A 26,583-nucleotide genomic window follows, 5' to 3' on the forward strand; every position below is an offset into this window, starting at 1 on the left:
TTTGTAATAATATTAAATGATTTTGATGAAATCAAAGAAAAATCAACTTAGTATAGATTTTAAAATCTATATACAGTTAGAACTTATTTTTGAAGTATATACTACTTTTGTCAAACAATATGATTTTGTACAATACAGAATAAATTAATACGCAGTTAGAAAAAAGATAATTTTTTCTAAGATAAAAATGAAGAACAAAATACAGGCAAGACTCAGACAGGAAACATATATTGTTTTGACTTCATTTTTACTTGCATATTAACACTCTGTATCTTTCAAACATTTTAAAACAAGACTGGTCTGACATATTTTCTTGTGGTTTAGGGGTTCTTCAGGTATTTCTACCACACATAAGCAAAGCATTATGACAAGGAATATCAAACGATTACGGACCGAAAGCCAAGTCTACCTGAGGAAACTTTTATTACATTTTATCAATTTTTTGGTTTATCTTCAATGAAAAGATAGATGAGATTATTCTGGGAGGTGGAGGCCATGTGTGGTTAGTTTGGTTTTTTGTTTTGTTTTGTTTTTGTTACTTTATTCTTAGAGCAAGTTTTTTAGCAAAGCCACAGATATAATTAAAATTTTTATGAATATGAAATACTAGAAATTCTTCTTCACACTAGTTTTATCTTATGAGGAAAGACACTACTCTTGAATTAACATCAAAATTCTACATGTTCAGATTTAGGAGCAACAAAACCATGAAGACAGCCAAGTTATAAAAGCCCATTTTCAGATCTGGAACAACTTCTGAAAATAAAGAGGGTATTTGGCATACATTATACTAAAGGAAAAGTCCTGCTTTCATTATTTCCTGATTCTGGGAATCCAATAAAAACCTTATGGAATAAGAACCCGATTGCAAAAATCTTTCACTGAAAATGTAACCAACCACCACCACAATCCCCCTTTTAAAGTAATGTGACTCGATAACCTATAACAAGAGTACGGAAATTTTTACTTTCTCTTGTGCCTTTTCAAAGAAAGGTTAAAAGGTTTTTTGGCTTTTCAAACAACAATGACGTTTTAGCACCTGAAAGATACGCAACTAAAACACATGCATATTCATTTTCAAAAAAACACCAACAAAAATTAAAACATTGGTGATGAGGTACATTCTCATGACGACAGTACAGAAGTATTTGCCACTGTGAAGGGCCTGAACAGAATCACATCTTGTCCTGATCGTACCTGCCTGCCAGAACAAAATAGGCAGCTGACCAATTATGGGGTGTTTATCTATACAGTGGTACCTTTGTTCTCCAACAATGTCAGATCGCAAATGTCCTGGAACACATATTTACCTGGAGGATTCTTGGCAGGATCATTGTGGCTTGGACTTCCTGATTGTCCAGAATCTGTAAAGAAATCACAGAAAATGTTTTCTTTTTAATTTGTTTTGAAAGAATTTCACAATCCGCAGAAGGACTTGGAAAAAAAAATTTTTTAAGGTACAACAATGAAGTTGAGTGTTTAAAGAAAGTATACTTTCCCAAGCCTTTCAGGAGCTACATTTTGTTTATCAAACTAGAAGAATGTCTATACGTATTTCTATGTCAAAAGGAAAAGAGTATAGATCTACAATATCCCTGGGGTAGAGAAAGGCTTGTTTGAAACAAAAGGTCTGGCTACAAAGCCAGTGAAGGTGGTTGGAAGGTTGGGCCTGTCAGGAACAATATGAAATAAAGCAGATCCATTCCCTAAAAATGCAATCTGAGTGTAATTAAACATGCTTTAAAAAAACCTGAAAATGTTTTTATTTAATGAGTAAAATACACAGAAAGGAGAGTCCGTTTTTCCAGGATTTCATGTGCATGCACACATATCCACTCCAATAATCCCCCAACCTATTGGATCCAGGCCCAGATTTGTCTGCCTCCCATAATAGCAATCGATTTGCAAACACCAAGAAAAGCATAAATTACTAGGTAGAAACCAACGTGGCTTTGTGGAGAGCAAATTGTTGGATCAATTTAATTTCCATCCGTGATAGACGGGCACAATCTGCAGATAAGGAGGAAGGGATCAATGTAGTAGATCTGAATTTCCTATCCCACATTATTCCTCGTCGATGCCACAGAAAGGAACATGGAGACTATACTACTGTTAGGCAACATGGCTTTCCTAACTAATCTGACAGTGTTGTGTTTTGCTCACTCCTCTTTCCTCCATGTCTCCTCTGCATTTATCTGTGTCATTTGCCCCATATTATTATATACTTACTTGCAGGTTGCTTTGTAATCTTCTTTTATTGGTTCTAGTATTTAAGCTTTGTCTCCCCAACTAAATTGCATGCTCCTAAGCAGAGGCAGAGATTCTGTCTACTTCTTTTGTGTCTTCCTCAGTGTGCCGGTCATGGCTGTGAAAGCACTAGGCTTCCAGTAAATGCCGGAGGAACTGATGGCTCAGATTCAGCAGCCTTCTCTGCTTGCCTAGAAAAGGCAATTTTGAACTTGATAGTGAATTTCAACAGAATGTGATAGGTAGCCACAGACAAGTCTCCTCCCGGAACCGCTGCCAGTGTACCTAAGACAGGGATCCAGTCTTATTCAAGCAGAAAAATCTCCTGCTGGTTTTTTCAGAAGGGTTATTGTGCTGTTCCACGTAAGTGACTCACGTGCTGCAATTGCTGTTTCTACTATTAAATGTAAGGACATCCTGTTAGCTTCTTTCTGTATAAAACTTGGTTATTTCTGCCCTTTGCCTCATGCCTGCTAACTAGATTTAATGCTAAGATCAGAATGCTCCCCTTCATCCCATTTCCTTAATTGGCTTTTTCTTTTTGCCCTAGAACAGTTTTTATGAAATCTCAGCAAATGCACTTTGTGATTCCCACATTATCCTCCAATTTATTTCTGATTCCCCAAAATGAAAGTAAAGAAACTGGTAGGGCCTACTCCTGCAGTCAGAATTCTGCCTAGAGTCTCCTGCAGAGTCAAAGAGAGTTGGGTACTACCTAAAAAACTTGTCTGCCATCTCCCATGAATTCTACTACTTTTTCTGGAATTGTGGCAAGACTCAGTGACTTATAACTTAGGAGCTCAATCTTTCTCTTTCTACATTCCTATAAAAGATGGTACAACATTGGCCACTTTCCAGGCATGGAGTGTGTGACAGTTACATAAAAATGACTAATTATATTATTTTGCTATAGCCTCCGCTATTTCTGCCTTGACTTTCTCTGACAAACGTCCCTCAGTATTAATACTACAATCCAGCTTAACTTCTCAAGTGACTCTAACATTCTGAGAAGTTCCTACTTAACGCATAACACGTCCACTTACCAGAGTGCCTCCATGCTTTATTTTTCTCTCTAAAGCTACTCCACATTTATGGAGTTCTAGACATGCATACTCAAGGTGGCTAGCGCCACCTTCATGATGACACAACATGAAGCAGGTTAAGGCTGTCATCAAAGGGCAGGAGTTTACACTCTACATGAGCCTTAGCATTTTAATTAAGTCAACTTCCAAATGGTATCATAAAACTCTTTCCCAACATCTGGTTGCTAGAATTTGGGTTCAGCAGAGTAAAGAACGAAAGTGTCTTCCATTACTCAGTTAGAACAATGGCATTCCGTTACCACAACATCCTGCTTGGGAACCCTTATTCTTTTCTGCTGCAAATTACCTTTTCTCCCTCTTTCCAACAACTGCAGACCAAATTCTTCAATTGAAAAAATATAATTACTACAACCACAGGCATTTGAGGGAAAGCTGAAGTAGATCTAAATTTGAGCCACACACTTGCGTCTAATAAGAATTCCCCTTTCTAGAATGATCTGGTACTTATTGGCACACAATGGCAGATTTTCCCTCACACTCCCAAATCTGTGCCCTCTCCTGAAGTAAAATAACATATACTGGATCCCAAAAACATAGAAGAGGGCCCCTCAGGGAGCAAGCACGAGGACATTTACTTTCCAGACTGTAAATCCTGACTCTACAATCTACTCTTAACTCTTAGTCACCTTATATTGGTCACTTAATTCCAACCGCTGGAAAAGGAAGTAACTAGGGAGTCACAGTTGGCAGAGAAACCAAAAATGAACTGTTATTGTGGTTAACTTCAGAGAGGGAATTATTCAGACCACATCTAAAACCCTTCCAATTCACCACCTAGGTCAAATTACTCTATACCCAAAGGTTTTATTTAACCACTTCCATCATTTGCTCAAGTCTTCTGTGTGTGTGTGTGTGTGTGTGTGTGTGTGTGTGTACTTAATATGCTATAGAGAATCCTGACTCTGTCCCTCACTAGTAGTGTGATCTTGTGCAAAACTACTTAACTCTTAGAGCCTTGGGGTCTTGATCTTTAAAACTATAATACCATCTACCTCATAGAAGTGTTACAAAGATTTTATTAGATAAAGCATCAAGCACTGGTCAGACACATCCTACACAATCAGTCAATGAAAGATATTATTAAACATAGAGGCCACATTCAAAAAATGATTAATATTTTAATGGACTATCTCTCAGGGAGAAAAAGGAGATGATTAAATTCTGTCCAACCCAAGGCAAGCATCTAAAGTTCTGTGGTGAATCAGTTGAACGTGGACGAGTACGTGCCCTCCTGAGAATTCCTATGTGCCTCTTTAGTCCCACCTTCCTCAAAAGGCAGGAAGGCACTACTGCCTCTGCGAGGTCTCAGGAGCTGTCATGCTCAAAAGGCAGCAGATACCAGCCATTGGATGAAAATTACCTTCCGAAAGACTGAAGTCTTTGAGGAACAAGGCTGGTAAGAATGGGGATTGGGAGCTGCCCAGCGTGCTGGGTCTTGAGTCTAGAAAAATTTGGAGGCAGTGGAGAAACAAGAGGAGAATGGGTCTTGAAGGCAGCAGATCTGGATCCCTCCGCTGTCATTCCCTCCATATCTCATTTTCTCTCCCTTCATCTCAATCTGTATTTTCTATGTTTCTTTGCCTCCTTCTGACTTGACTGGACACAATGTAGAAGTGAAACACATTTTGTATCGCATACTTAGAAAAATCTCAATTCCCCATTGTTTATGTTTGAAAAGTGTGAATTAAACACATTATATTTTTTCTAGAAAAAAATTACTTAAAGTTATTTCTAAACTGCTACTTTTTTAACTCAATCAATTTCTCCTCCCCCAGGTTAAAGATTCCCCAGGAATAAGAAAAGGTTCATAGCCCAACATGACCTTTACCAACTTTTCTTCAATCCTTTCATCTGCTCCTTTTGAAAAGGCAGCGAATCTTTTGTGGCTCTTTTAACATCTAAACTTTACCTAAGGAGTGAGCAGGTTTCCCTAGTGACCCAATTTTATGAAAGATTTGGGGATAGGAAACTAAGTGATCTAAACGGCTCGTCCAAAGTCACGTGGCAACTGTTAAAACATCTATTCTGTAGATGGGCCACCCATTCAGACACACTGCTTCTTGAGCGGTCATGATGCAATCCTCAAATCATGCAAAACTAAATGTTCTTTCAGTAGATTAACTGCTTTCTGGGAACTTTACCTTCCCCTAATCTCCCTCTTCTTTCCCACCATTTACCAATACATTCAAAACCTTTTTCAGAAACTTAAAAATCCTTTAGCTATTCTTTTTTTTTGAGGAAGATTAGCCCTGAGCTAACATTTGCTGCCAATCCTCCTCTTTTTGCTAAGGAAGACTGGCCCTGAGCTAACATCCATGCCTGTCTTCCTCCACTTTATATGTGGCCTGCCACAGCATGGCTTGCCAAGCAGTGCTATGTCTGTACCCGGGATCCGAACCAGCGAACCCCGGGCCACGGAAGCAGGACATGAAAACTTAACCTTTAGCTATTCTTTTTACCTAAGTTGGAAATAATTATCATTAAAGTCTATACACTAACTGATGCTTTATAAAAGGGCCAACTTGCAGCCGGCCCGTGGCAGAGTGGTTAAGCCTGCATGCTCCACTTCAGAGGCCCAGGGTTTGCCAGTTCAGATCCTGGGTAGGGACCAACACAGTGCTCATCAGGTCCTGCCATGGCAGCATCCCACATAGAAGAACTAGAACGACTTACAACTAGGATATACAACCACATACTGGGGCTTTGGAGAGAAAAGAAAAAAGAGGAAGACTGGCAACAGATGTTAGCTCAGGGGCAATCTTCCTCACCAAAAAAATAAAGGGCCGACTCCAAATCAAATTTAGTTTGTATTCTCTCTGCTAAACATAAGAAATTCTAATGTTTTACTGATAATCTGGTAGAAGTCCAATAAAATGTTTGTTAAATATATAAGATAAGAAAATAAATAATGACCTGTTAAATATCTGTTATTGCACACTAACTTTCTAGGGTGGATGAACTCAATTATCTGATGTGGGTGGGTCATCAAAACTGTGAAGACTTTTTGAAGTCATTAACGTAAGCATCAATTAAATGAGAATCAATAAGATTTACGGAGCTCCTTCTATATTGCAGTTGCTGATATTTGGAACATAATAGATTCTCCAAAAACGCATCTCAAATTTCCATGTAATTTATAAGAATGACCTTTAAAATATTGTTTAAAAGAAGAATATACATTCTATGCCTTCTGGAAGCTCAGAGGCTGCTCAAAGAGATAGAAATTTACAAATGAAAACATATACTGTGATAGATGCTATAAATGAGTAGGTATCAAGAGGGAACAATTGGTCCTTCTCCAGATGGATGGGCAAGAGCACGTTATAAAAGATATCAGAGGGAGGTGACCTTAAGAACACAGTGTTGAAAAATGAACAGATTTCACAGTTTTCTAGTACATACTCCACTCTGCCACCAAGGCGATCTTTTGAAAACCCAAAACAGATTAATCTACTTCTCTGCTGAAACTCTTACATGTAGTCCAAATACCCAGAGGGAAAACTCCAAGTTTTCAGTATGCCATTCAAGGTCCCCTGATCTGAGTCCTACCAACAACTTGGTCATACCTTAGCCCTTCAGTTCTGCATGTGTCACCTACATTTGATGCCCTGAGTCTTTGCACAGGGTGTCCCTCTTTTTTCTCCCTAAAGTCCTCCATGTTGAGGTCATCCTTCTTAGATGCTGAACTCATGAAGGCAGGGACGCTGCCCTATTTAGTGTTATAGCCCTTATCTCTGGTACAGTGCCTGACGCATTTGGTTGGGAAATCCAATGAATAGAAAACTTGTCTAGAAACTACAGAAGTGTGCAAAAAAGAAAGACGAGGCATGCCCCCTCTGTGAAGACATATACATTAGAAGTCAAATAGACAAAGCTTTGGGACAAGGAAAGGGGCTAGATGCCCAATTCCCAGGGCTGAGTCTCTCAGTTCTGCTTCCCTTCCTTTCTGAAGGAATATTTGGAAATGGGAGAGGGTAGATAAGAGGAAGTGTTTTGAGTCAGAAATTAAGTTTTGGCTCTCTCCTACAAAGGGAAGAGATGTTTGGTGGGGGTGCAGGCAGCAGGCCCGTAGTTTGCAAGGAGGAGGCCAAGAAGCTTTTAATGACCTTTCCATATAAGCTATCTTTCTACTCCAAGATGCAACTTACTCCAGGAATTCATTTTCTTCTCCGACACCGCGACTTGCGTATCAACGAGAAAACCACATTTGAGAGGCATGACTTTAATTTATAGTCACTTTGGTGCGAAGAAGGGATTGAACAAGGTAACTTGTCAGGTTCCCTTCAGGCTTTAAAATTCTATGGCTCTCTAACAATATAGCTTTTCTATCGAGGGATACCAGAAGAGTAAATGAAACCCACACTGTAACCTGTTAACCTACAGATAGCCTCTTGCTAGAACTAAAATTAGTCATCATGTGATAAAGGGCCCCTTTGTCATACTTCTTTGCTTTAAGCAGGTAAAGAAATAGCCCATTGTCAACTAAAGAATACCATGAGACTTTTTTTTTAAGGCTTAGAATAGTCCCCTTCTTTCTCTCCCAAACATTGTTAATTACCGACATACTACAATAGTATATTTTTACAAATTAAATATACAGCATGGCAGAAAGAGTCACTTAAAGAGAAAAATCAAGATGTAAGAATCATACAGAAAGTTGAGGGAAGGGCTACAAATGCATGCATTTTTATAACAGGAACACAAAAAGGTAAGATAAAAACATCCTCCTTTTTAAAGGGAAGGGGGAAAAAACTCTTCTTCCTGGGCAAACCTCCCTGTCTCTCTTCATCTCTCTTTGCCCGAAGAGTCCTGCCTCCCTCTCGGCAGTTTACTTCCACAGTGACCGATTTCCTCGGGATTTACAGAGTTAGCTTTATTTAATCACAATTCCGATTACATAATTTGCCATGTTTTTCTCCAGCACAGTTAAAACACTATACAGCTTCAGTTTTAATGGAGGACTGCTTCATCCATTGAGGTGACACAAAACTATAGTTTTACAATATTTTCTTTCTCTTCTATTAAATGTTTATTAGAATAACACAAAGAAAGAACATGGGAAAACTAAGTGCTTTCCTTATCTCTCACAAGCATGTAAACGTGTAGGAAAATGCTCTTTCGTTCTCTCTCTCTCTCCTCTCTCTTTCTGCTTCTGTCTCTCTATCTCTTCTTAATAGGACATTTCATTATGTGACATCCATCTCATTGCAAAACTTGGTTAGCCAGCTATCCATGAGGAGGGTGAACTCTGTTGCTTTGCTAACAGAGTCCTTGACATATTTATGCTGAGTCTGTACCCCTTCCCCTAAACCCAGTTCTGAGCAGAAAGAGAAATTAAAACTCTCTGAATAGTTTTGCAGAGCCATAATAATATTCGGGAGAAATGGTTTCCTACATATTTTAGTCATGGCTTTTTTTTTTTCTGGTGAGGAAGACTGGCCCTGAGCTATCTTCCTCTTTTTGCTTGAGGAAAAGTGGCCCTGAGCTAACATCTGTGCCCATCTTCCTCTATTTTTCCCTATGTAGGATGCTACCACAGCATGGCTTGATGAGTATGTACGTCCATGCCCAGGATCCAAACCTGCAAACCTGGGCGGCTGAAGCAGAACACACTGAACTTAACCACTATGCTACTGGGCCACCCCTTAATCATGTCTTTTAATCTATATTACTTCTCATCTGAAGCCCTATACCTTCAGATCTCCCTTAACAATGATTTTAAAATATAGGGGGCAGCCTGGTGGCATAGTGTGTAATTTCGCATGCTCTGCTTTGGAGGCCCAGGGTTTGCAGGTTTGGATCCTGGGTGCAGACCTACATACTATTCATCAAGCCATGCTGTGGCGGCATCCCACGTACAAAATAGAGGAAGACTGGCAACAGATGTTAGCTCAGGACTTTGACAATCTTCCTCACCAAAAGAAATAAAAATTATATATATAACACTCAATATAGCAAAACGTAGTTTTAAAAGAGGTTGCTATGTTGAGGTTCCTTCCAGATGAAGTAACTTAAGCAAAGAAAAACATAGAACAAGAAAGTAGACATGTAATATATCCTCTATTTCTTATCCCTATATATTCTACTAGTTCTATTATTTAACTTTCTTTTATTTTTTAGTTTTGCAGGGAAAGATTTGCCCTGAGCTAACATCTGTTGCCAATCTTCCTCTTTTTTTCCCCCTCCCCCAAAGCCCCAGTGCATGGTTGTACATCCTAGTTGTAAGCCCTTCTAGTTCTTCTGTGAGTTGCCACCACAGAATGGCAACTGACAGACGAGTTATGTGGTTCCACACGCAGGAACCGAACTTGGGCCACCAAAGCAGACTGAGCCGAACTTTAACCACTGGGCCACCAGCGCTGGCCCTAGCTTTCTTTTACAGAGCCACTATTTTTGCTTAACGGGAGGATTAGGTACAAAGCACCCTATCTCAAGGATTAAAATAAGGATTTGTTTGGGCTTAAAACCAAATTTGTCCACAAGGAATTAGCCAAAAAGCACAGGCCACTGAAATTTAAGAAAAGAAAAAAAATCACATACCCATAATGAGAGCAAACCAAACCCGTCCATGCCAGGGGACTAGGGACCAGTGCAGATACAAATACTTCTGCACAAAATGTGTTAAACTTACCAACATCTCTGGCCAGCGGTTTGTACTTCTTCATTAACTAGCCCCGAAACCTCCACAAATGGAAGCAGGGATAATTCTATGTGACCTTTCTGGACTAAGGTTAAGTTCAATGACTCTGTACTGATCCAGGGATTGAGTGAACCAGAGGTCACAACCAGGATCAGCCACGCGTCTTGCTTTTGATGCCTTTAGCCTATAGAATGCAAAGACGCCATGCTGGTCATTGTCAAGATTGCTAACTTTCTCCAGCGTGTTTTCAATTAAGTAAATAAAATGCGGTAATTAAATCAAGATTGCGTAATATGTTTTTGATTTGTAATCTCATTTAAATTAATTAACTGACTCAATCCTTGTTTAGTTTTTAAACTGGCCTAGTTAGGGAAAGAGTCCCTGGGAGCAAATCCAGTTTTCTATCTTTAAAAACAAGGCAAAGCAATCTGGCATACTTAAAAAAAAAATTTAAATGCACCAGCAAAATATAAATACAGAGGCAAGGGTGTTAGTGTTGAGGAAGGAGGAGTTTTATGGCATGATTTTGACTAAAAAAATAGTTCTCGCACTAGAGGGAAATAAACCAAAACATTATTTATTCAAAACATTTCTTTTCCAATTTTATGAAGATTGCATGTTTGTTGGAAGCAAAACACTTCCAGCTGTATTTTAAGTTTCTGAAGAGAGTTGTAAGATTTATAATCTTTCATAAATGCGGCCCATATCTCACAATATTAGATGAACATGCCACTGCGCCCTTTAAGGAACAACTTGCCAATGCGCTTCGCCACATGATGACAATGAAGTCCTTTCCAAAACCTGACCAGATCCAGTAGGAAAAGATGAGATGAATGTTCTGTCTTTCCCATCTGGGAGACATTGCAGATTTCAGCTATACTCTGTAACATACTTTTTTTTCCTTTTCTTGGAAACCAAGAAACCTGCATTTTATAGCAAGGTATGTAGTGCATAGAGAATGCTGGTGAAATATGAATCTGGAAATGAAAACCAGAATATCATCAGACTCAAGAACATAATTATGGAGGCAAACTGAAAAATCAATGCAAAATGTCAACATAAACCAAATGCAATGTTTATGATCCTATTAGTCTTAAATTTTCTCTTAAAAGGAAAGCATGGAAAAATAAATACCCTTTTACCTCCAAAGTCCTGAGCAGCACTTGTTACACTGCCTGGGACAGTGACTTACTTATCAGCTTTATTTTGTCCTGGGGTCTTCACACATTACTCTAAATTCTACCCACACCGCATTCCTGTGTACACATGGCCCTTTTGTGCTATGTCGTTTCTTGCATTTTCCCAAAACTTAAAATTTAATATTCTATATCTAGATTAAAACCAGACACAAGACTTTCTAATATTTCATTGGCAATTTTTCTTCTCAGGGAGTAGGACATGTTTATTCCAAACTCTCCGGAGAGTCAGAACTCCTGGGTTCCATTCAGTAACTGCCAACCACTTGTACTCTGACCCTGGGCAAACCACTTCATGCCTGAATCAGTTTTCATCTTGCCCAATCACTTACAAGTGGATAAAGAAGAGGTAAGAGTTTTTAGCCTTAGTCATTTCCAACAGGATTAGAAATAAGAGGGGGGAAAAAACTCCATGCAACAGTGAAAATACGCACAGGTATTTGCGGAGAAAGGCTAAAATTTTTTTTTTTTATAAATATGCTCTAAGGTTTAATTCTCACCCCACCTCCTCCCAAAAAACTCCGCCCAGTTAGTCCTCCTCTGTTTTCACTCGACACTTCCTCTTGAAAACACTAACAACATGGGTAATTAAAGGATAGGATTAGTGTGCAGCTTTCCTGCTGATGGCAAAATTCACGGGGTCAAGATATATGTTAGTCTTACTCACTACCTAGCACAATTCCTGGCATATAACAGATGCTCAAGCAACACTTGTTGAGTAAATAACCACTGTTTTACAGTGAACAAGGCCTTGATGGCTGATAGCACTTAAAACATCTTTCATCTTCCTCAAATTATAATAAATGGCCAGTAATGCCAATCATAAATTTTACTTGGTTATTATCTACACATATTCTACTTTTTAAGCGTCTGCAACCTTTCGACAAATATAAATTTAGCAACTAATTCAGTCAATGACCAAAAAGTCATATTCTTATTTTTTCAGTGCTCATTTTATCATTAAGGCATGTGTTCCTAAAAAGAAATTTTTTACTTGAATAGATTTCTCCATTACATTAGGTAAAAAGATACTTGCCAAATCATTAAAATGTTTATGTTTAAATCATTATGTGAGCTTAGAGACAAGAAATTGAATGGGTTTTTTACATACCCTATTAGTTATATATGATTCATAACTAGCCCTTGCTTTATTATTAAATCATGACTCAAGTCTATGATGATATATTTACATAAAAATAAATGTATATATTTAATCAAAGATGCATAATGATTAGCAGAGTAATCAAGTAAGACAAAGATAATATACTTTCTACCAAGGTAAAGTAGATTTGTATGTCAGACATTCATTTCTGCTTTTGTTTATAAAATAACTTTATCATATTATTGGAGGAAAAAAATCAGAGAAGTCACTTGATAAAATGAAACTTGCTGATGTCCTAACGATTCTTTGATAAGTGGTCTAAAGAACTTGTGTCCCCATGTTTTCAGGGCAAAAGCTAATTTAGCAGGAATGAAAACTACTTGAATAATATATCATGTGAACTAACATTTTTGAAGAAGGATAAAATGAGGAAACAAATGAGGAGATAGTAACTTCCTCTTGCAAATTAAAACTATGCATGAGAGGAAAGTAACTCAATTTTATGGATAAAATAAAAACAAATGGTTGACATGATTTTTTTCTTTTTTTAAGAGAAGATCAAGATTATTCTAACAAGTGAATATGTTTGAAAGAACTCTGAAAAGTTTGCAACCCAACAGAAATATGAAGATTTGTTATAATTTTATGGGTCAATATTCTTTCCAATGGTCGTTTTAAGAGGAAAGTTAAAAATACAGCTAATTTTCACCAGGAATAATACAGAGCCTATTATAGAAGCTTACCATGGAATCCACTGCACATTACCATGGTTATTTGGGAAACGGGAACAAAATGATGTGAGGCATGTCCACTGGCTACCCATTTTAAGAAGGGAATCGAGAATGTAAGGGTGAAGAGCTCTGTACCATGTGCTCAACATTCCTTCCATTTTGTCATTTTACTCAGTTTATCTTTAATAGAGATTCAAATGGACTCCTTATGATTCAAAAATCTCTAAGCTAAATCTAAAGAGTATGAAAAAGAACAAGTTTCTGCATAATGTCCCATCCATATGTCTCAACTCTGAATGGTATCAAACCTATGTAATTTTATACATCAAATGCCTTCCAGATGTGACAAAATTTTAACACAGACCAACTTCAAGTTTCTTACCACAGACTCATCTCCCATGCTCGTGAAGATTATTTTCACTGCACATAACATTACACATGGCTGATGTTCAATCTTCCAAATTGATTATTATGCTGCCATTTCAAAACTGACGTTGCCTTCCAATCAAAAAACAAACTATGCTGCATACCCAACCTCCAAAAAAATCACAAAAGAACCAAGAAATCACATCATTATTTCCAAGTTGTAGATAGTGCTTGATTACAAGGGCAGTTGAACTTTTCCCTGTCCATTCTTGGTACCTCCAAAAGATGGAAAAGGGGAGGAAGAGGTGGCCTATAATTCTTTGTCAGAGCTAACTGCCACTGGAACAATTGAGCCTGTCACCTGTTGTTTTGGGTTTTAAAGGTTAGTTCTAATTAGAGAAGATCAAATTCTTCCTGACATTTAAAGTACGTTAAAATTTGAAAATTAACCAACATGATCATTTATGGAGAATTTTCACAAGCATCTAACAATAATGCTATGAGGAAACATCATAAACTAAATTTTCTGGTAGGATAAAAAAATTAGCAACTCCAGGCCAGTAAAAAAATTGATATGATAAACTTAATCCCTCCCACAAAAGTAATGCTTTGAACCTACCGCAATTCCATCCCCCCACCCCACCCCCTAATCAGAATGGCTATGTAGTGGTCATTTGTCCTCAGAGCCATCCCTCACTCTGTTCCTGCAAACTACATTTCCTAGCTCTGTGAACAACTGGTTTCAGGCTAGGTCCAACCAAAGGAAAGCACCTGCAGGAGTTTGGGAATTTGGAGGGTAGGAAGAAAGAAGGGGAGCTGTTTCTCCCCTTCTCTCTGCTTTGACAGGTGTCTTCAAGTGATGGCTAGGTCTCCTTTGTGGTTCCAGCTTCCACTGGATGGGTCCCTTTCTCTACGGTCCCCATTCCCCTTAGGCAGCTCTGGCTCAAAGACTCTGGTAACACCACCTCTCCCTTCTCCCCTCCAGCCTGAGTTGTGGTAGTGGGTTCCTGCCGATACTAATGTCTGGGTTGCCTCACTGCCCATTTGGCCTTTTACCTGTTCTACCATCATTGTAACTGGTCCGCCCCCCCCATGAAATTCTTTCTATTGGACTCTGGTAGGAGCTCTATCTTTCTAGATTTTGACAGATATATGTGTTTTCTGAAGTCTGACATATTCATCTAAAAAAAATGTCAGGTAATACAATTAACAGTATTAGACAGATTAAATATAATATCATTTAGAATATTAATAAACTTCAACTATTTATTATGATTCCCATAAAAAAGGTGAGAAACTACTGCCACCACTCAGTATTAAGTATAAAACGTTACATCCCGAAGTCTTTTACAATGCATGATATTGGTGCATAAGGATAATCAAGGTTAAAAAAAAATTAATTACTCTGATTTTCGGTGCCGAGCTCTAAATATGTCTCTTCCAGGAGATCTTCTGATACTCCCACCTACCCACTCAAGTTTACTATTTCTTCTTTACCATCTTGCAGTTAGTCTTTCTCTCTAACTTTTAACAAGTTACAAGACACTTGGGTTTTTTTCTTGTGTACGTGATTTCCCTACAAACATGACTGGATCAATTATGACTCTGATTATTTTCATAGAACACAATACATTTATTTATATCTCATGACACAAACAACTTTGAATTGCTTATCAGTTGTCTGAATGGCTAACAGTATCACGTGCAGATAATCAAACGGTTGTCTTAAATATACACCAATATACATCAACATAAGAACAATACACACTTGAAAAGAGAACTAATTTCCACATTACTCTGTTTTCTCTAGCAAATACTTCACCAAACCTCACTTGACATCCGGCATTTTCACATAGGAAAAGTCATAAAATCAGAATAGACAAAAGTACTTTCTTCTATGAGAACTACATAATCTGTGACACTTTACTAGAATATACTCCACAAATAGGAGATAAAAATATTTATGTTTGCACGTATAGGGAAGTAGATGAACTCACAATGCCCAAACTTTACAATCACAAATGCAAAGAGCATGGATATACTTGATGTTTTACAGCGTGCTGGATAACAGCCCCACTGGAGGGAAGTGACATCATGGAGAACATAAAGCAGCGATTCACATGTTGCCAACTTTTTCTGATGAAACTTGAACAGGATGACACTGGTGCTTGGTGGGTGCACCCAGCTGCCAGCCCTGCACTGCAAGACCACGTCCCTGTGTTTCCTCTCCAACATTTTGAACTCTCATGCCCCAAAGTTTTATTTTCATGTCTTTTAAACAGTATTGTCCCAGTCTGTGATCGTTACCACCGAAGAGCATATGGAGATTGTATCATCCGAAAATCATATTTACTAAATCTTTTAAAATCTGAGCCTAAAATCTATTTTAGCCAGTCTATGCCACTTAAGGCAAAATTGGTAAATTTAATTGAATAAATATTAATTGAAAAAAGAAAATAGGTTATAGTCTAAATAAGCAACAAATGATCAAAAAGTTCAGTCTAGCAATAATTTCCACTTTTTTGCATTTTCCCACTCCTCCCTTTTATTTTTAATGAGAAAATTATAGTGCGATGGATAAAGCTAGGAGACAACCTCCATAACATGACAATAGACTTATTGCACACACACTAAAAACCACAGGAATAATGCTGAGACCACAAGACAGAAATAGTCCTTGAGTTTCTTTGGTAATAGGGGTGAAGGGCAGGAAGCCTAGTGCCAGACAGAAAGTGAATCTAAATTTTAACCAGCTTTTTCACTACAAACATATTTTCCTAAACTTAAACATTCATTATAAGTTGCAGTTCAAAAAAAGACAATAAGAAATAAGAAATTAGCCCCAGTTCTTCCAATGTACTCTGTACATGAATTCTGTGATTTAAGAACTATCACATAGAAATATATAACTCAGTTAAAGGCAAGATAAAACAAATGAAAGTGAACTGTTTACATTATACTAAACAGATAACTGAAATTATGACAGATGTAATTGGTCCAGAAATGGGTTTAAAGAGGCACCCTCCTAGAAATGGGGTGATAGAGCAGAGAAGAACTAATCTCTACCTTCCAACAATGTATTTGAAGATTTGGTGGGAAGCCAATAAACACAAAATCTCCATCCACTTACAAATGTCACAGCACATATAACGGAACAAAATAACAGTGAAACAGTTCATAAGCAAATGATATTTTTAACACTGGAGGTGGGCCATACCACCTCAACCCAGCTTCCCCGTCTCTCTCTCTCTCTCTCTCTCTCTCTGTCACTCACTCACTCATGGAAAGATTAAATCTCTAGGTGTGACATCCCCTAGGTTTCTCCACAATGTGCTACGCCTGACCTGGAAGGAAATCTTAAGTCTTGGCATGTTGGCTGAGAATGCCAACGCAGGTGCCAGAGAGGGCTAATTGTGGAGTCTCTCTGCCCAAGAATTGGACTGAAGCCATTAATTCAACTCCTGGAGGAGGTGAAGGACTTTTGGTACAACCGACCTAAGCAGAACTGGAACCAGCTAACAAATACAGCAAGGTTTGATGTTTCAGTTTCCATCACCAACCTGCAAAGCTGTCACCTGCCTGAGAGGAGTACAGCACTTCTCCCTCCTGTGACACTGTTTAAGAAATGCAATGAAGAGCAACAGCTATTTAAAAAAAAAATGCTTGTCATTTTACATCTCACTGACAAAATATTCGATTTTTCAGCAAACTCTATGGCTAAGGAATACTCTAATGAAATAAAGATGGGATAAAAATCCAACTAATTTTGCAAGAACATGAAACAGAGAAATAATCACAAAGAAAATGATAATTTCTGGGTTTTGCTTGAAAATACAAACTATAAATGAGAAGACTTTTATTGTGCTGCTGTGCCATTCTCATTTATTTAGGTTTGTTTACCCAATGGCAATATTAGCGACTGCAATGAAGTCAGGGCTCCAGACCCAACTTAAATACAAAAGTTAGGTTAGCCCAATCTGGATCCCAAGCCAAAGCTTCCTCCTCAGATAAGGCTCCCATTCAAAGTGACCTGTGCATTTTTAAAGTGACAACATTGCTCAGCTTTCTTTTCAGCGGGCAGGAATCTTCTGTGGTATTATGGACGTGTGTGTCATACCATGAAAACCAAAATACAATAGATAAGGCGAAAGAGGGAAAAAGAGCCCAAGAATCCAGTGAGGGCATTTCAAAGAAAAACGAAGGGATGCTTAAGAAAGTGATTTTTAAACTTTCCTTAGAAAATATAAATTAATAATAATATTTGAAATTCTCTATTAACATCATTCAGAAATTACCAAAACTGGAATAAATCTGCTGATATAATGCAATCAACTGGTAGAGAATAGTACCCATCCCCTCTGTCCACTGGCCCTGCTAAAAGGGCTCCCCTAAGATGGATGCTCTCTTCCTATGTCCTTTTACAAACAGGTTCACACTGGTTGAACTTTACTTCCTGTTCACCTGTTTACCTGGATTTGTTTGCAGCTTAACATTCATTAAGCATTAAGACACAACAAGAGGCGCAGTGATGATGAGATAAAGTCTCAGGGCCATTACTCCTCCCCTGAGACCCACAGGGAGGCTCTACGATAAGTGGAAGACAGCTTCATTTACTTGGGTTAAAGGGAAGAAATAGGAACACACTCTAGAACTTGGAAAATCAAAGAGACAGCTTTAAAACCCATGTATTTATATTTCACCTAACTTGACATTTTTCCCCATTAGAAGGCAAGGCCTGATAAAATTGGGGGCATTTCTGATTTTTCAGCACCTAGTTTGTAGAAGGGGATTCCTGTTCAAGGGAGGGAATGTTGCCACTCCTGTCCCTCCCCAACACCAGCACACGGGACACTTGGGGAGCAACAGCCCTACCCCAAAACACGCCACCTTTAACCACAAAGCAAACAACAGTAATTAAGAACATCAAGTGAATTGTGTCTCCTCCCCAGAGAACGTGTCCTCCAAGGCTCCTTGAAATCAGATTGGAAGGTTAGTAGCAATTTTACTCCCAATTCTCGTATTCTCACTAAAAAAGAAATAGAGCCTAAATTCATCCCATCCACTCTCAGAACTATGGAACCTATAAGTAAAAACCTTAAAAAAAAAATCAGACTGCTTGGATAAGTTTTTTGTCAGGCAGCTTATTTAACCAGAGAAACTTTGATCTTTGGCTTCTTAATCTGTTCAAAGTTTGTTTTCAATCTCATGGAATTTTTTAAGTTCAAGAATTGTAAAGAGCTATAAGATGCTTAAATGTATTATTTAACACAGAATTATAAATGTAATTTTTCATTACTCCTTCATTATTGATCAAGATGACTGACAGTTTGGGGCCAATCAATCTCGAATTTGCAAAATCCATGTCGTGTAAGTTGAACAACTAGATAATGACAATAAGGCTCTTTCTTACCTGCCATTTGTACTAAGTGGTAAAGATAACAACAACACCTTTACAATTTTCAAAGCACTTTCACCTACACTATTTTGCAATCCTAAAAGAGGTTGTGCTGTATTCTCATCCTTTACAACGGCCAGGAAAGAATGTAGCTTGATCACTTGCAGAGTAACAGGAAACCCTGATTTTTCACTCCAGTTCCCCTACTGACTTTCTTTGTGACCTCTGGGATGTCAGTTAACCTCTCTCTGCCTCAATTGCCTATCTCAAACGAGCTATAATAAAACTTTTTTATTCCAGTCCACTGGGGTATTAGAACAATGAATCTGATAGGATGTCTCCAACGCACTTTGATCTCTATAGGGAAACTTGCCATAAAAATAAAGACACTGTTGTTATTATTCTAATTGAGTTATTTGCAAATGGAGCTTCTTGATGGAGCCCAGCTCTCAGATATAGAAAAGAAAATTCTGCCAGCCCTCTAGGGTACAATTGCCTCATGGCAATTATATCCATAACCACATTTCCTTATTACTGTTATAAAAGACTATGGTTCAAGGGGAGGCAAAGGGGGAGTTTAAGAAAGAATATGCTGTTTCTTTTCAATGGAAGATGCTGAAGTTGCAAATTTGGAACTGAAGGCTAGAGGTAAACTTTGACAGAACATGTGTTCCAAATCAGTGTAGTGTTTGTTAGTCATGTCAGAAAGGCAGAGGTGCCCCCGAGGCTGCAGCTTTTCAGCAAATTTGGGGAATAGTTTAGAAAAAGATAGTAAAATTACAAAGGTATCCTGGGCCTATCTCTAGGAATGCTACAAAACAAGGACAAAAACGGTTCAAGGGTGCACCACCCTTACCAACAACAATAGCACACCACAAAGCACAAAAGAAAATTTAAACTGAGCATAGGAAGAAAATGCTGTGGACAGTTTTACATGAAAAGCCAACGAGAACACTGGGTCATGCTGAACTTTCCTTGAGTCTACAGGCAGAACAGAGAGTGTCCCCTCGATTAAATGCCAACAGTCACGGAAATTAGTAGGTGGCTCAGTTTTGGACACTTTAAAAGCTCCATATTCCTCAAATGGAAGTTTTTCAAGGTGGAGAAGAAAACTGCTTTGCATTATGACATACTAGAGACACTGAACTTTCCTTTTATGAGAGGTACCACTAAACCCATCCCACTGCACACCCCCAAGGAGCATCGTTCACAGTGGACTACAGGGAGGGAGCCCTGCCAGAGCTGTGGCCAAACTGTGGTAGCCCCACGTGTCATGGGAAAAGCCCTATTAAAAATCTTAAAATTTAGGCTTCAAATAAGAGAAAATCAATTGGATAAAGTTTCTTATATTATTAGCTTTTTAAAAAATTTCAATCTTCTTAAAAGTGATTGCTGTTGTTGGTTTGCATACAACCTAAAGATCCAAATGAAACTCTAGGTCTCTAAAAAGATTAACTGAAAGAGACAAGTGGAACAATGTGCCGTATGGTGACAATAAACGCTACTTGCCTTATTTTTATTTCACACTCAGCGACACATTCAGTCCACAAATTTTAGTGAGCATCAGAATCACTCGAGACGCTTGTTAAAAATTCAGATTCCTTGACCTCGTCCCCAGTGGCTATGACTCGTACAGCAGTGCTGGGGCCAAGAAAGTGGCACTTGCAACAGGCACCCCAGTCAACTCTCTTGTGTACTGTTCTCAGACTGCTTACATGGACACAGACACCAAACTGGAAAGCAAAAAGTAGCATGCGACTACACGGCCCTCAAAAAACAAACAAACAAAAATGCAATTCTTAAGCCAAGACCAGTCTCAACTTTTCTCTCTCTCCCTGCCATGTGATGCACCAGGAGTCAGCTTCAGCCAAAAATCACATGTGTATAGTGAATCCTAAAAAGCAAACTAAATCCAAATCCACATTGAACCATTCTGAACTCTATCACACTTCACAGAGCTTTAAATAGAATTCTACTAGAAGCATCAGACCCTGACTGGCCAAGGGATTCTTTGGGCTCTGTTCTTTATCCAAGATCCAAAGTGACCCCAGGTTCCACTCTCTGCAGGGTCAGTTGTACACTTTTCTCCAAGTCGAACACAGAAGGATTAAAAAGAAAACACAAATATTGGCATAGGTGACTTGAGGTTGCTTGACCTTTCCGAAGGAAGATTTTTGGCAACGCTGTCTTGGCAGCTCCCTGGAAGGCAAGGCCAGGACACAAAGAGGAAGACAGGAAGCCGGGAGCTGGCCATGTGTCCTTGGCAGGCAGCAGTGCAGCAGGGTGAACCACCTCGTCCCTGCCAAACCAGAAACAGTGGGGAAAGCCCAGCTAATTGGCAAGTCACAGCCGGCTACAGTGTACATCCTCCGCTTTAAATGCCTGATAAAGTTAAATGGTATGCCAGACTCTAATCTACTTAAACAGGATCCAACTTTACTTTCGGAAACTTAATTTGCTCCTGTTCATGCTTCCTTGAGGAAGTGGTGAAGCAGCGTCTTAGGATGGTAAGGGCTGGAGGGAGAAAACAGAGTAAAGATGTGCTGGAGTCCAGTGATGCCTACAGACATTTTGCTTTCTGAAAGGGCCGTACATGTTTGTGCTTTTGATTTTAACTAACAAGCGTTCCACTTGCTCATTTATTTTCATCCAGAAGAAATTCCAAAGTGGACACTACATATTGAGTATGAACTTCAGAACATTTGGAGGCACCAGGCATTTTAAAAAACCTAACAAAATCCTTTAAGATCCCCCAGGAGACTGCAGAGCCGCCCCCAGTGTGCAGTCGGCTATTGCTTTTACTCACATGTTAGTCGGCTCAATTATGTTTTCTAATATAATCTGTCTGTACTAGCATAATATCACCCCTTTCTGAGTCTTTGACTGCTAACCTGGGGAGTCACCCAAGGAGAAGGGGAACAGGGGGATTGTGCACATAAATTGCTCCTCACTGCTGCTGCTAACAGGGTGAATCCTGGGACCTGGGGCGGGGAGCCTAATTTTCCCCCTAGGGGAATGTCTGAAGGCTTGGTATGAGCAATTAAAGGGGTGTGCTCAGAGGCTGGGCATATTTCCTTTTATTTTCTGAGAAATTGTTCACGCCTTCTCCAAAACTCACACTAAAATTTCAGTGTCCTCTGCTTCTTTAAATATAGTAGCCAATGGTAAAGTTAGATGAAGAAAACAATGCAAATTTCCTCCTCAGAATTAGGAAAAGAGAGATTACAAATAAACATAACCCATTGTTTTCTGCCAGACGTTTCTTAAGGTCTACAGAATATGCATCCTTTAAGCAACCCAGGACCCCAGTGTGACTGAATCTGTTTCCATGAAATTACAGTAAAGAGTAAAATGCAAGGTACTGACCATCTAAAATGAGTAAATAACAATCCTGATGCCCAACACAAGCTCTGAGTCAATAAGTCTAGATGTGTTCTTACTTCAAAATTGCTATTTCTATCAGCCACAACTTGCCTTGACCTTCCCAGAGTCTAGCTAATTGACTTTTAACACTAAGTACCCCAACTTTAAAAAATTCTCCTTTCCTTTTCCCTTGGGGCACCACTCCTTCCCAGTTCTAACGTTCTCTTTCTAGGGCTTCTTTCCAATCTCTATGGCTATCATCTGTCAACCCCTTACACGCTGCTGATCCCTAGGACAACCCACCCAAATGGCCCTCCTTCTTGTATTCATTTGATCGCCCTGGGCAAACTCAACCAGCTCCATGCTTGCAAATATTACCCATTAGTGGAGGACTCCAAATCTCTAATTCTAGCCCTCTCTTTTTAACTGCAAAATCCCTCCTGGTGTTGCAGTGCACAATTCCTGCCATTATCCACACCTCAATTAATGGTATCCATATCCACTCAGTTCCCCAAGCTGAACACAAGCATTCTGGAAACCCATCCCTCTGACGCCTCACATTCAGTTGTTGGCCTAGACTCCACCTTTCCAGTCCATTCCCTCATCTCCATCTGAACTGCTAAACACCTTATTGAGCCCTCCTGTCTCATCTAACGACAGCCTCAGCCTCCCTGGACCATTATTCTTCACAATGAAGTCAGACTCCATCCTCTGCACTGCCACCAAGAATGGCACCACTTCACTCCTTAAAACACACTGATGGCTCCCTATTGCCCAGAACAATCAACAACCTCCTTAGCACAGCATTCAAGGCTCTTCATCCTCTGGTCCTTGCCTAGCCTCATCTACTACAGCTATCAGACGAACCTTCATCTTTAAACCCTTCTTACATCTTACGCCCAACTTCCCAACATCCAAGCTCTAGCATGCTTCTTGAAATTCCTAGAACATGCTGTGCAATTGCAGGTCTCTACGCCTATGCCAACACAGTTTCTATTCCTGGAATATCCCATTCTTTAGTGCTAGACGAACTCCTAATTCATCTTTCAAAGCCCTTGAATTTTGTCCATTCTTCTCTGAACCTTACTTTCTCCCCCTCAAGGAGGCCACCCCTCAGGCCTACGGCATCTTGCTCACACCTCCAATAAAGGACTCTAACATTGCATTATGGTTGCTTGCTGATATGTTACTTCCCTCATAAGATTATGACCTCCTTATAGCACGATTTACCCTGTAAAATTCTGGGAATTTACGCTGCAGAAAGGAGGTTATCTCAGATACACTATCTGTGAAGAAACTGAGACAAAGAGCATTAATTCCCCAAAGAAAGACAAACAATCTAAAAGAAAGCTTCATAATGAGCTATCAGTTTCTACAGTTAATTATACATTCAATATTCAGATCTAACTTGTATCTACTAGATGGATCCATTTACTTGTTTATTTAAAAAGAAAAAAAACGAGGATTGAGCACCTCCAAGTTTCCATGTATCGTTCCTGAAACTCAGTCCACAATAGTGAACAAAACATGATTTGTTCCTGTCTTCATGCAGCTTCCAGTTTAATCTGCGCTATTTTGACTTTCATTTACTTGCTAATAGGTAAATGGGTTCTGTTTAAAATTTATAAATAAGCAGTAACCACAATTATCACATTTTGAAAATAAAATTGACATATTACACACATACATGTAATAGTAAGACAATCAAATTTCTTTCGTTTGCTTTTTTCTTTTTATTTATTTATTTTCTGAGGAGGTTTAGCCCTGAGCTAACATCTGCCGCCAATCCTCCTCTTTTTGCTGCGGAAGATTGGCCCTAAGCTAACATCTGTGCCCATCTTCCTCTATTTTATATGTGGGACACTTGACACAGCATGGCTTGATCAGTGGTGCATAGGTCTGCGCCAGGGATCCAAACCGGCGAACGCAGGCCACCAAAGCGGAGCTCGTGAACTTAACCACGATGCCACCGGGCCAGCCCCAATGTTTGTTTGATTTTTGGTTTTAATGAGTAAAACATCTGAGAGAATAAAAGCCACAGACTGCAAATGCATAGTTTAGCTGTGATAAGCAGACTGCGTAAAGGCGATATGATGGCAAAATAACTACTGCGGCATAAAATAACAAGACTGCAAAATAACGAGACCACAGCTGTAAAATTCTCTGACCTCTACCATCTCTCAGGATAGCTGAAAGGGATCTATTGACTAGTTTTGGGAGTTGAACAGTCAAATACAACTTCAAATTGAAAATTACTTTGTGGTCACACCCCATATATTGTATGGTGGTGGAGCCAGACTAAATGAGGGACTCAAAAGGAGTCCTCAGGGAAAACATCATAAGAATGGTTTTCTATTACGAAAATCCATCATCAAGAGGAAAAAGAGCTAATTTTTAAAAACCATAACCAAGGCACAGTTTCTAAATGGAAAGACAGGAAAATATGAGTTGAAAATCTTTCCGTCTTGAAATAAACTATCCATACATATGGCCTTTGTATGCTTTTCTCTAATTTATTTGAGAAATGTGCAAGCAAATCTATGCAAAAAGATATCATGAAATGTGATGTCATACTCCTTATGAAAAAAATTTCCTTTTCACAATGCCAATTAAAACCAAATTTAGCTTTAAAACTCTATGACCTCTACCATTTTTTAGGTTAGCTGAAAAGGATCTATTGACCAGCTTTGTGAGCTGAACAGTTGAATGCTACTTTAGATAGAAAATTATTTCTTTCACTCTATAAGAATAATTATCACGGCGATCACACAATTATTATAATTACATCTGTAAGAACTGTTATTGGGAATTTATCTCTGAAAGTCTCATGCATCGCAGGGGACATTTCTCTTTTTTAATGATCACCAACACAAGTGTCTTTTTGTAGCTATAGAAGTGATTTTACCTCTTTCTATTAATATCCTCTGGCATGCTTCAGAAGCCAAAGGAGACAGCCCCCACATTTTTTTCCCTAAAGCAATTGTTTCAGTGAAGCCAGGCCTGTGGCATTTTTGAGACAGAAAGCTACACTTCCCCTTCAGGGTAACATAACCTTCACAGTATACTCTCCTAAATGGATGGAACCCCCCCCCCCAAAAAAAGCCCCTCAAATCTGTGTTTCATAAACTGTACTCTAAGAGAAGTAGCAATAAAGTTTATTACAGACCTAAAGTATCTGCATAAACCCGGTTAATTGAAAAGTGGGTGGAGAAGGCTGCCAAATTAAATGTTTACATTAGCACAGCTGTATTGTAAAAACATTCTGCCCCCTGTGCTTTGTAATTATAAGATATTTCTGGACTGTGTATCTCTACAAAGTTTATCTCCACTGCCAAGAGTGTCTTGGCACCGCGCGGCTGCAGCTCTTGGCAGCCAGGAGCTCTCCGCGCGGGCAGGATCTAAAATGGCTGCCAAGCGGCCTCCTGAAATGTCGCCGGCCGGCCGCCTCGCCAGGGGCAAAGGCCAGCCCCGCTGCCGGCCGGCTCCGAAGGCTGGCTCAGACGAGGCCAAAAAGCCTATTTCCCACATAAATAAACGCTGGTACCACAACTTTTTACAAAGCTGTTTGAAAGCCGAACTACAAAGCAATACTGGAATACTACAAGTTACAAAGAGGTGACAAGGGTCTTTGAGGAAATTCCCCTCACCTCGACATTTCAATGAGGCCTATGGCCACGAGGCTCGGGGCGAATGAAAGAAGCTCGTTTAATTTCGTGGAGAAAAGTAAAATGGAAAGTCCCAACCATACGCAAACATACTACAGAAAAGCATGAGCAAAGCCAACATTTCCCCGTTTGCAATGACATAATTTTGACATGGACTTAGCGTCTTTATCAAAGCGTATGTGTATGCAAAATGAAAACAAAAAACATGTTAAAGTCGCTTCCTTCTCTGTCTTTAAGAGGGGATGCTTCTCATACATCATTAAAATAGCATATTTTTTTAAAAAAAACTTTTTATACCCTTCTATGGCAAACACCCAAAGTACAGCCCATCTAATTGTGAAAATTGAGACCAAATCCACAGTCTGTCCAAGTTGCCCAAATGTGGGGGGGTGGGAAGAGGGGAGAGGGACGGCTTCCAACTGTAGACATACGTGTTTGCTTACGGTAGGAATATACAACACACTTCAAGAATAAATAAAGGTAAAATACTTCAGAAGTGCACCTCCATCTTGCAAGCTGTGTATTCTTTCTGTCCTTTATTTCCTCCATGAAACTTAAGTCCCAGCTAAAACGCTGTGTCCACAGCTGCCAAATATTGCATAATGAGCTCACTGGAGTTTTCTCTTTCAGGTTCCACAAGTTTAAGCTCAGGATGAGAGACGCATTAGGCCTGCTGTACTATCCTGTAATCATTATGGCAGTGATTACTGTTCCATAATTCTAAGCTTCAGTGGAATCCAACGTTGCCTCGGCAGAGAGATAATTCAGAGGTGAA

General features: G+C 39.1%; 1 protein-coding gene across 28 annotated transcripts in view; it reads right to left on the reverse strand.

The window, feature by feature from the left end:
* NFIB (nuclear factor I B) overlaps positions 1 to 26,583 on the reverse strand; it is a 417,340-nt gene that overhangs the window by 89,907 nt on the left and 300,850 nt on the right. For all 28 annotated transcript variants that reach the window (XM_070590235.1, XM_070590220.1, XM_070590222.1 and 25 more), the window contains one exon: positions 1,311 to 1,364. In XM_070590235.1, coding sequence (XP_070446336.1) covers positions 1,311 to 1,364 — 54 coding nt within the window. The remainder of the gene's footprint in view (positions 1 to 1,310; positions 1,365 to 26,583) is intronic.

This window comes from Equus przewalskii, chromosome 22, assembly GCF_037783145.1.
Source record: "Equus przewalskii isolate Varuska chromosome 22, EquPr2, whole genome shotgun sequence".
Classification (NCBI taxonomy): domain Eukaryota; kingdom Metazoa; phylum Chordata; class Mammalia; order Perissodactyla; family Equidae; genus Equus; species Equus przewalskii.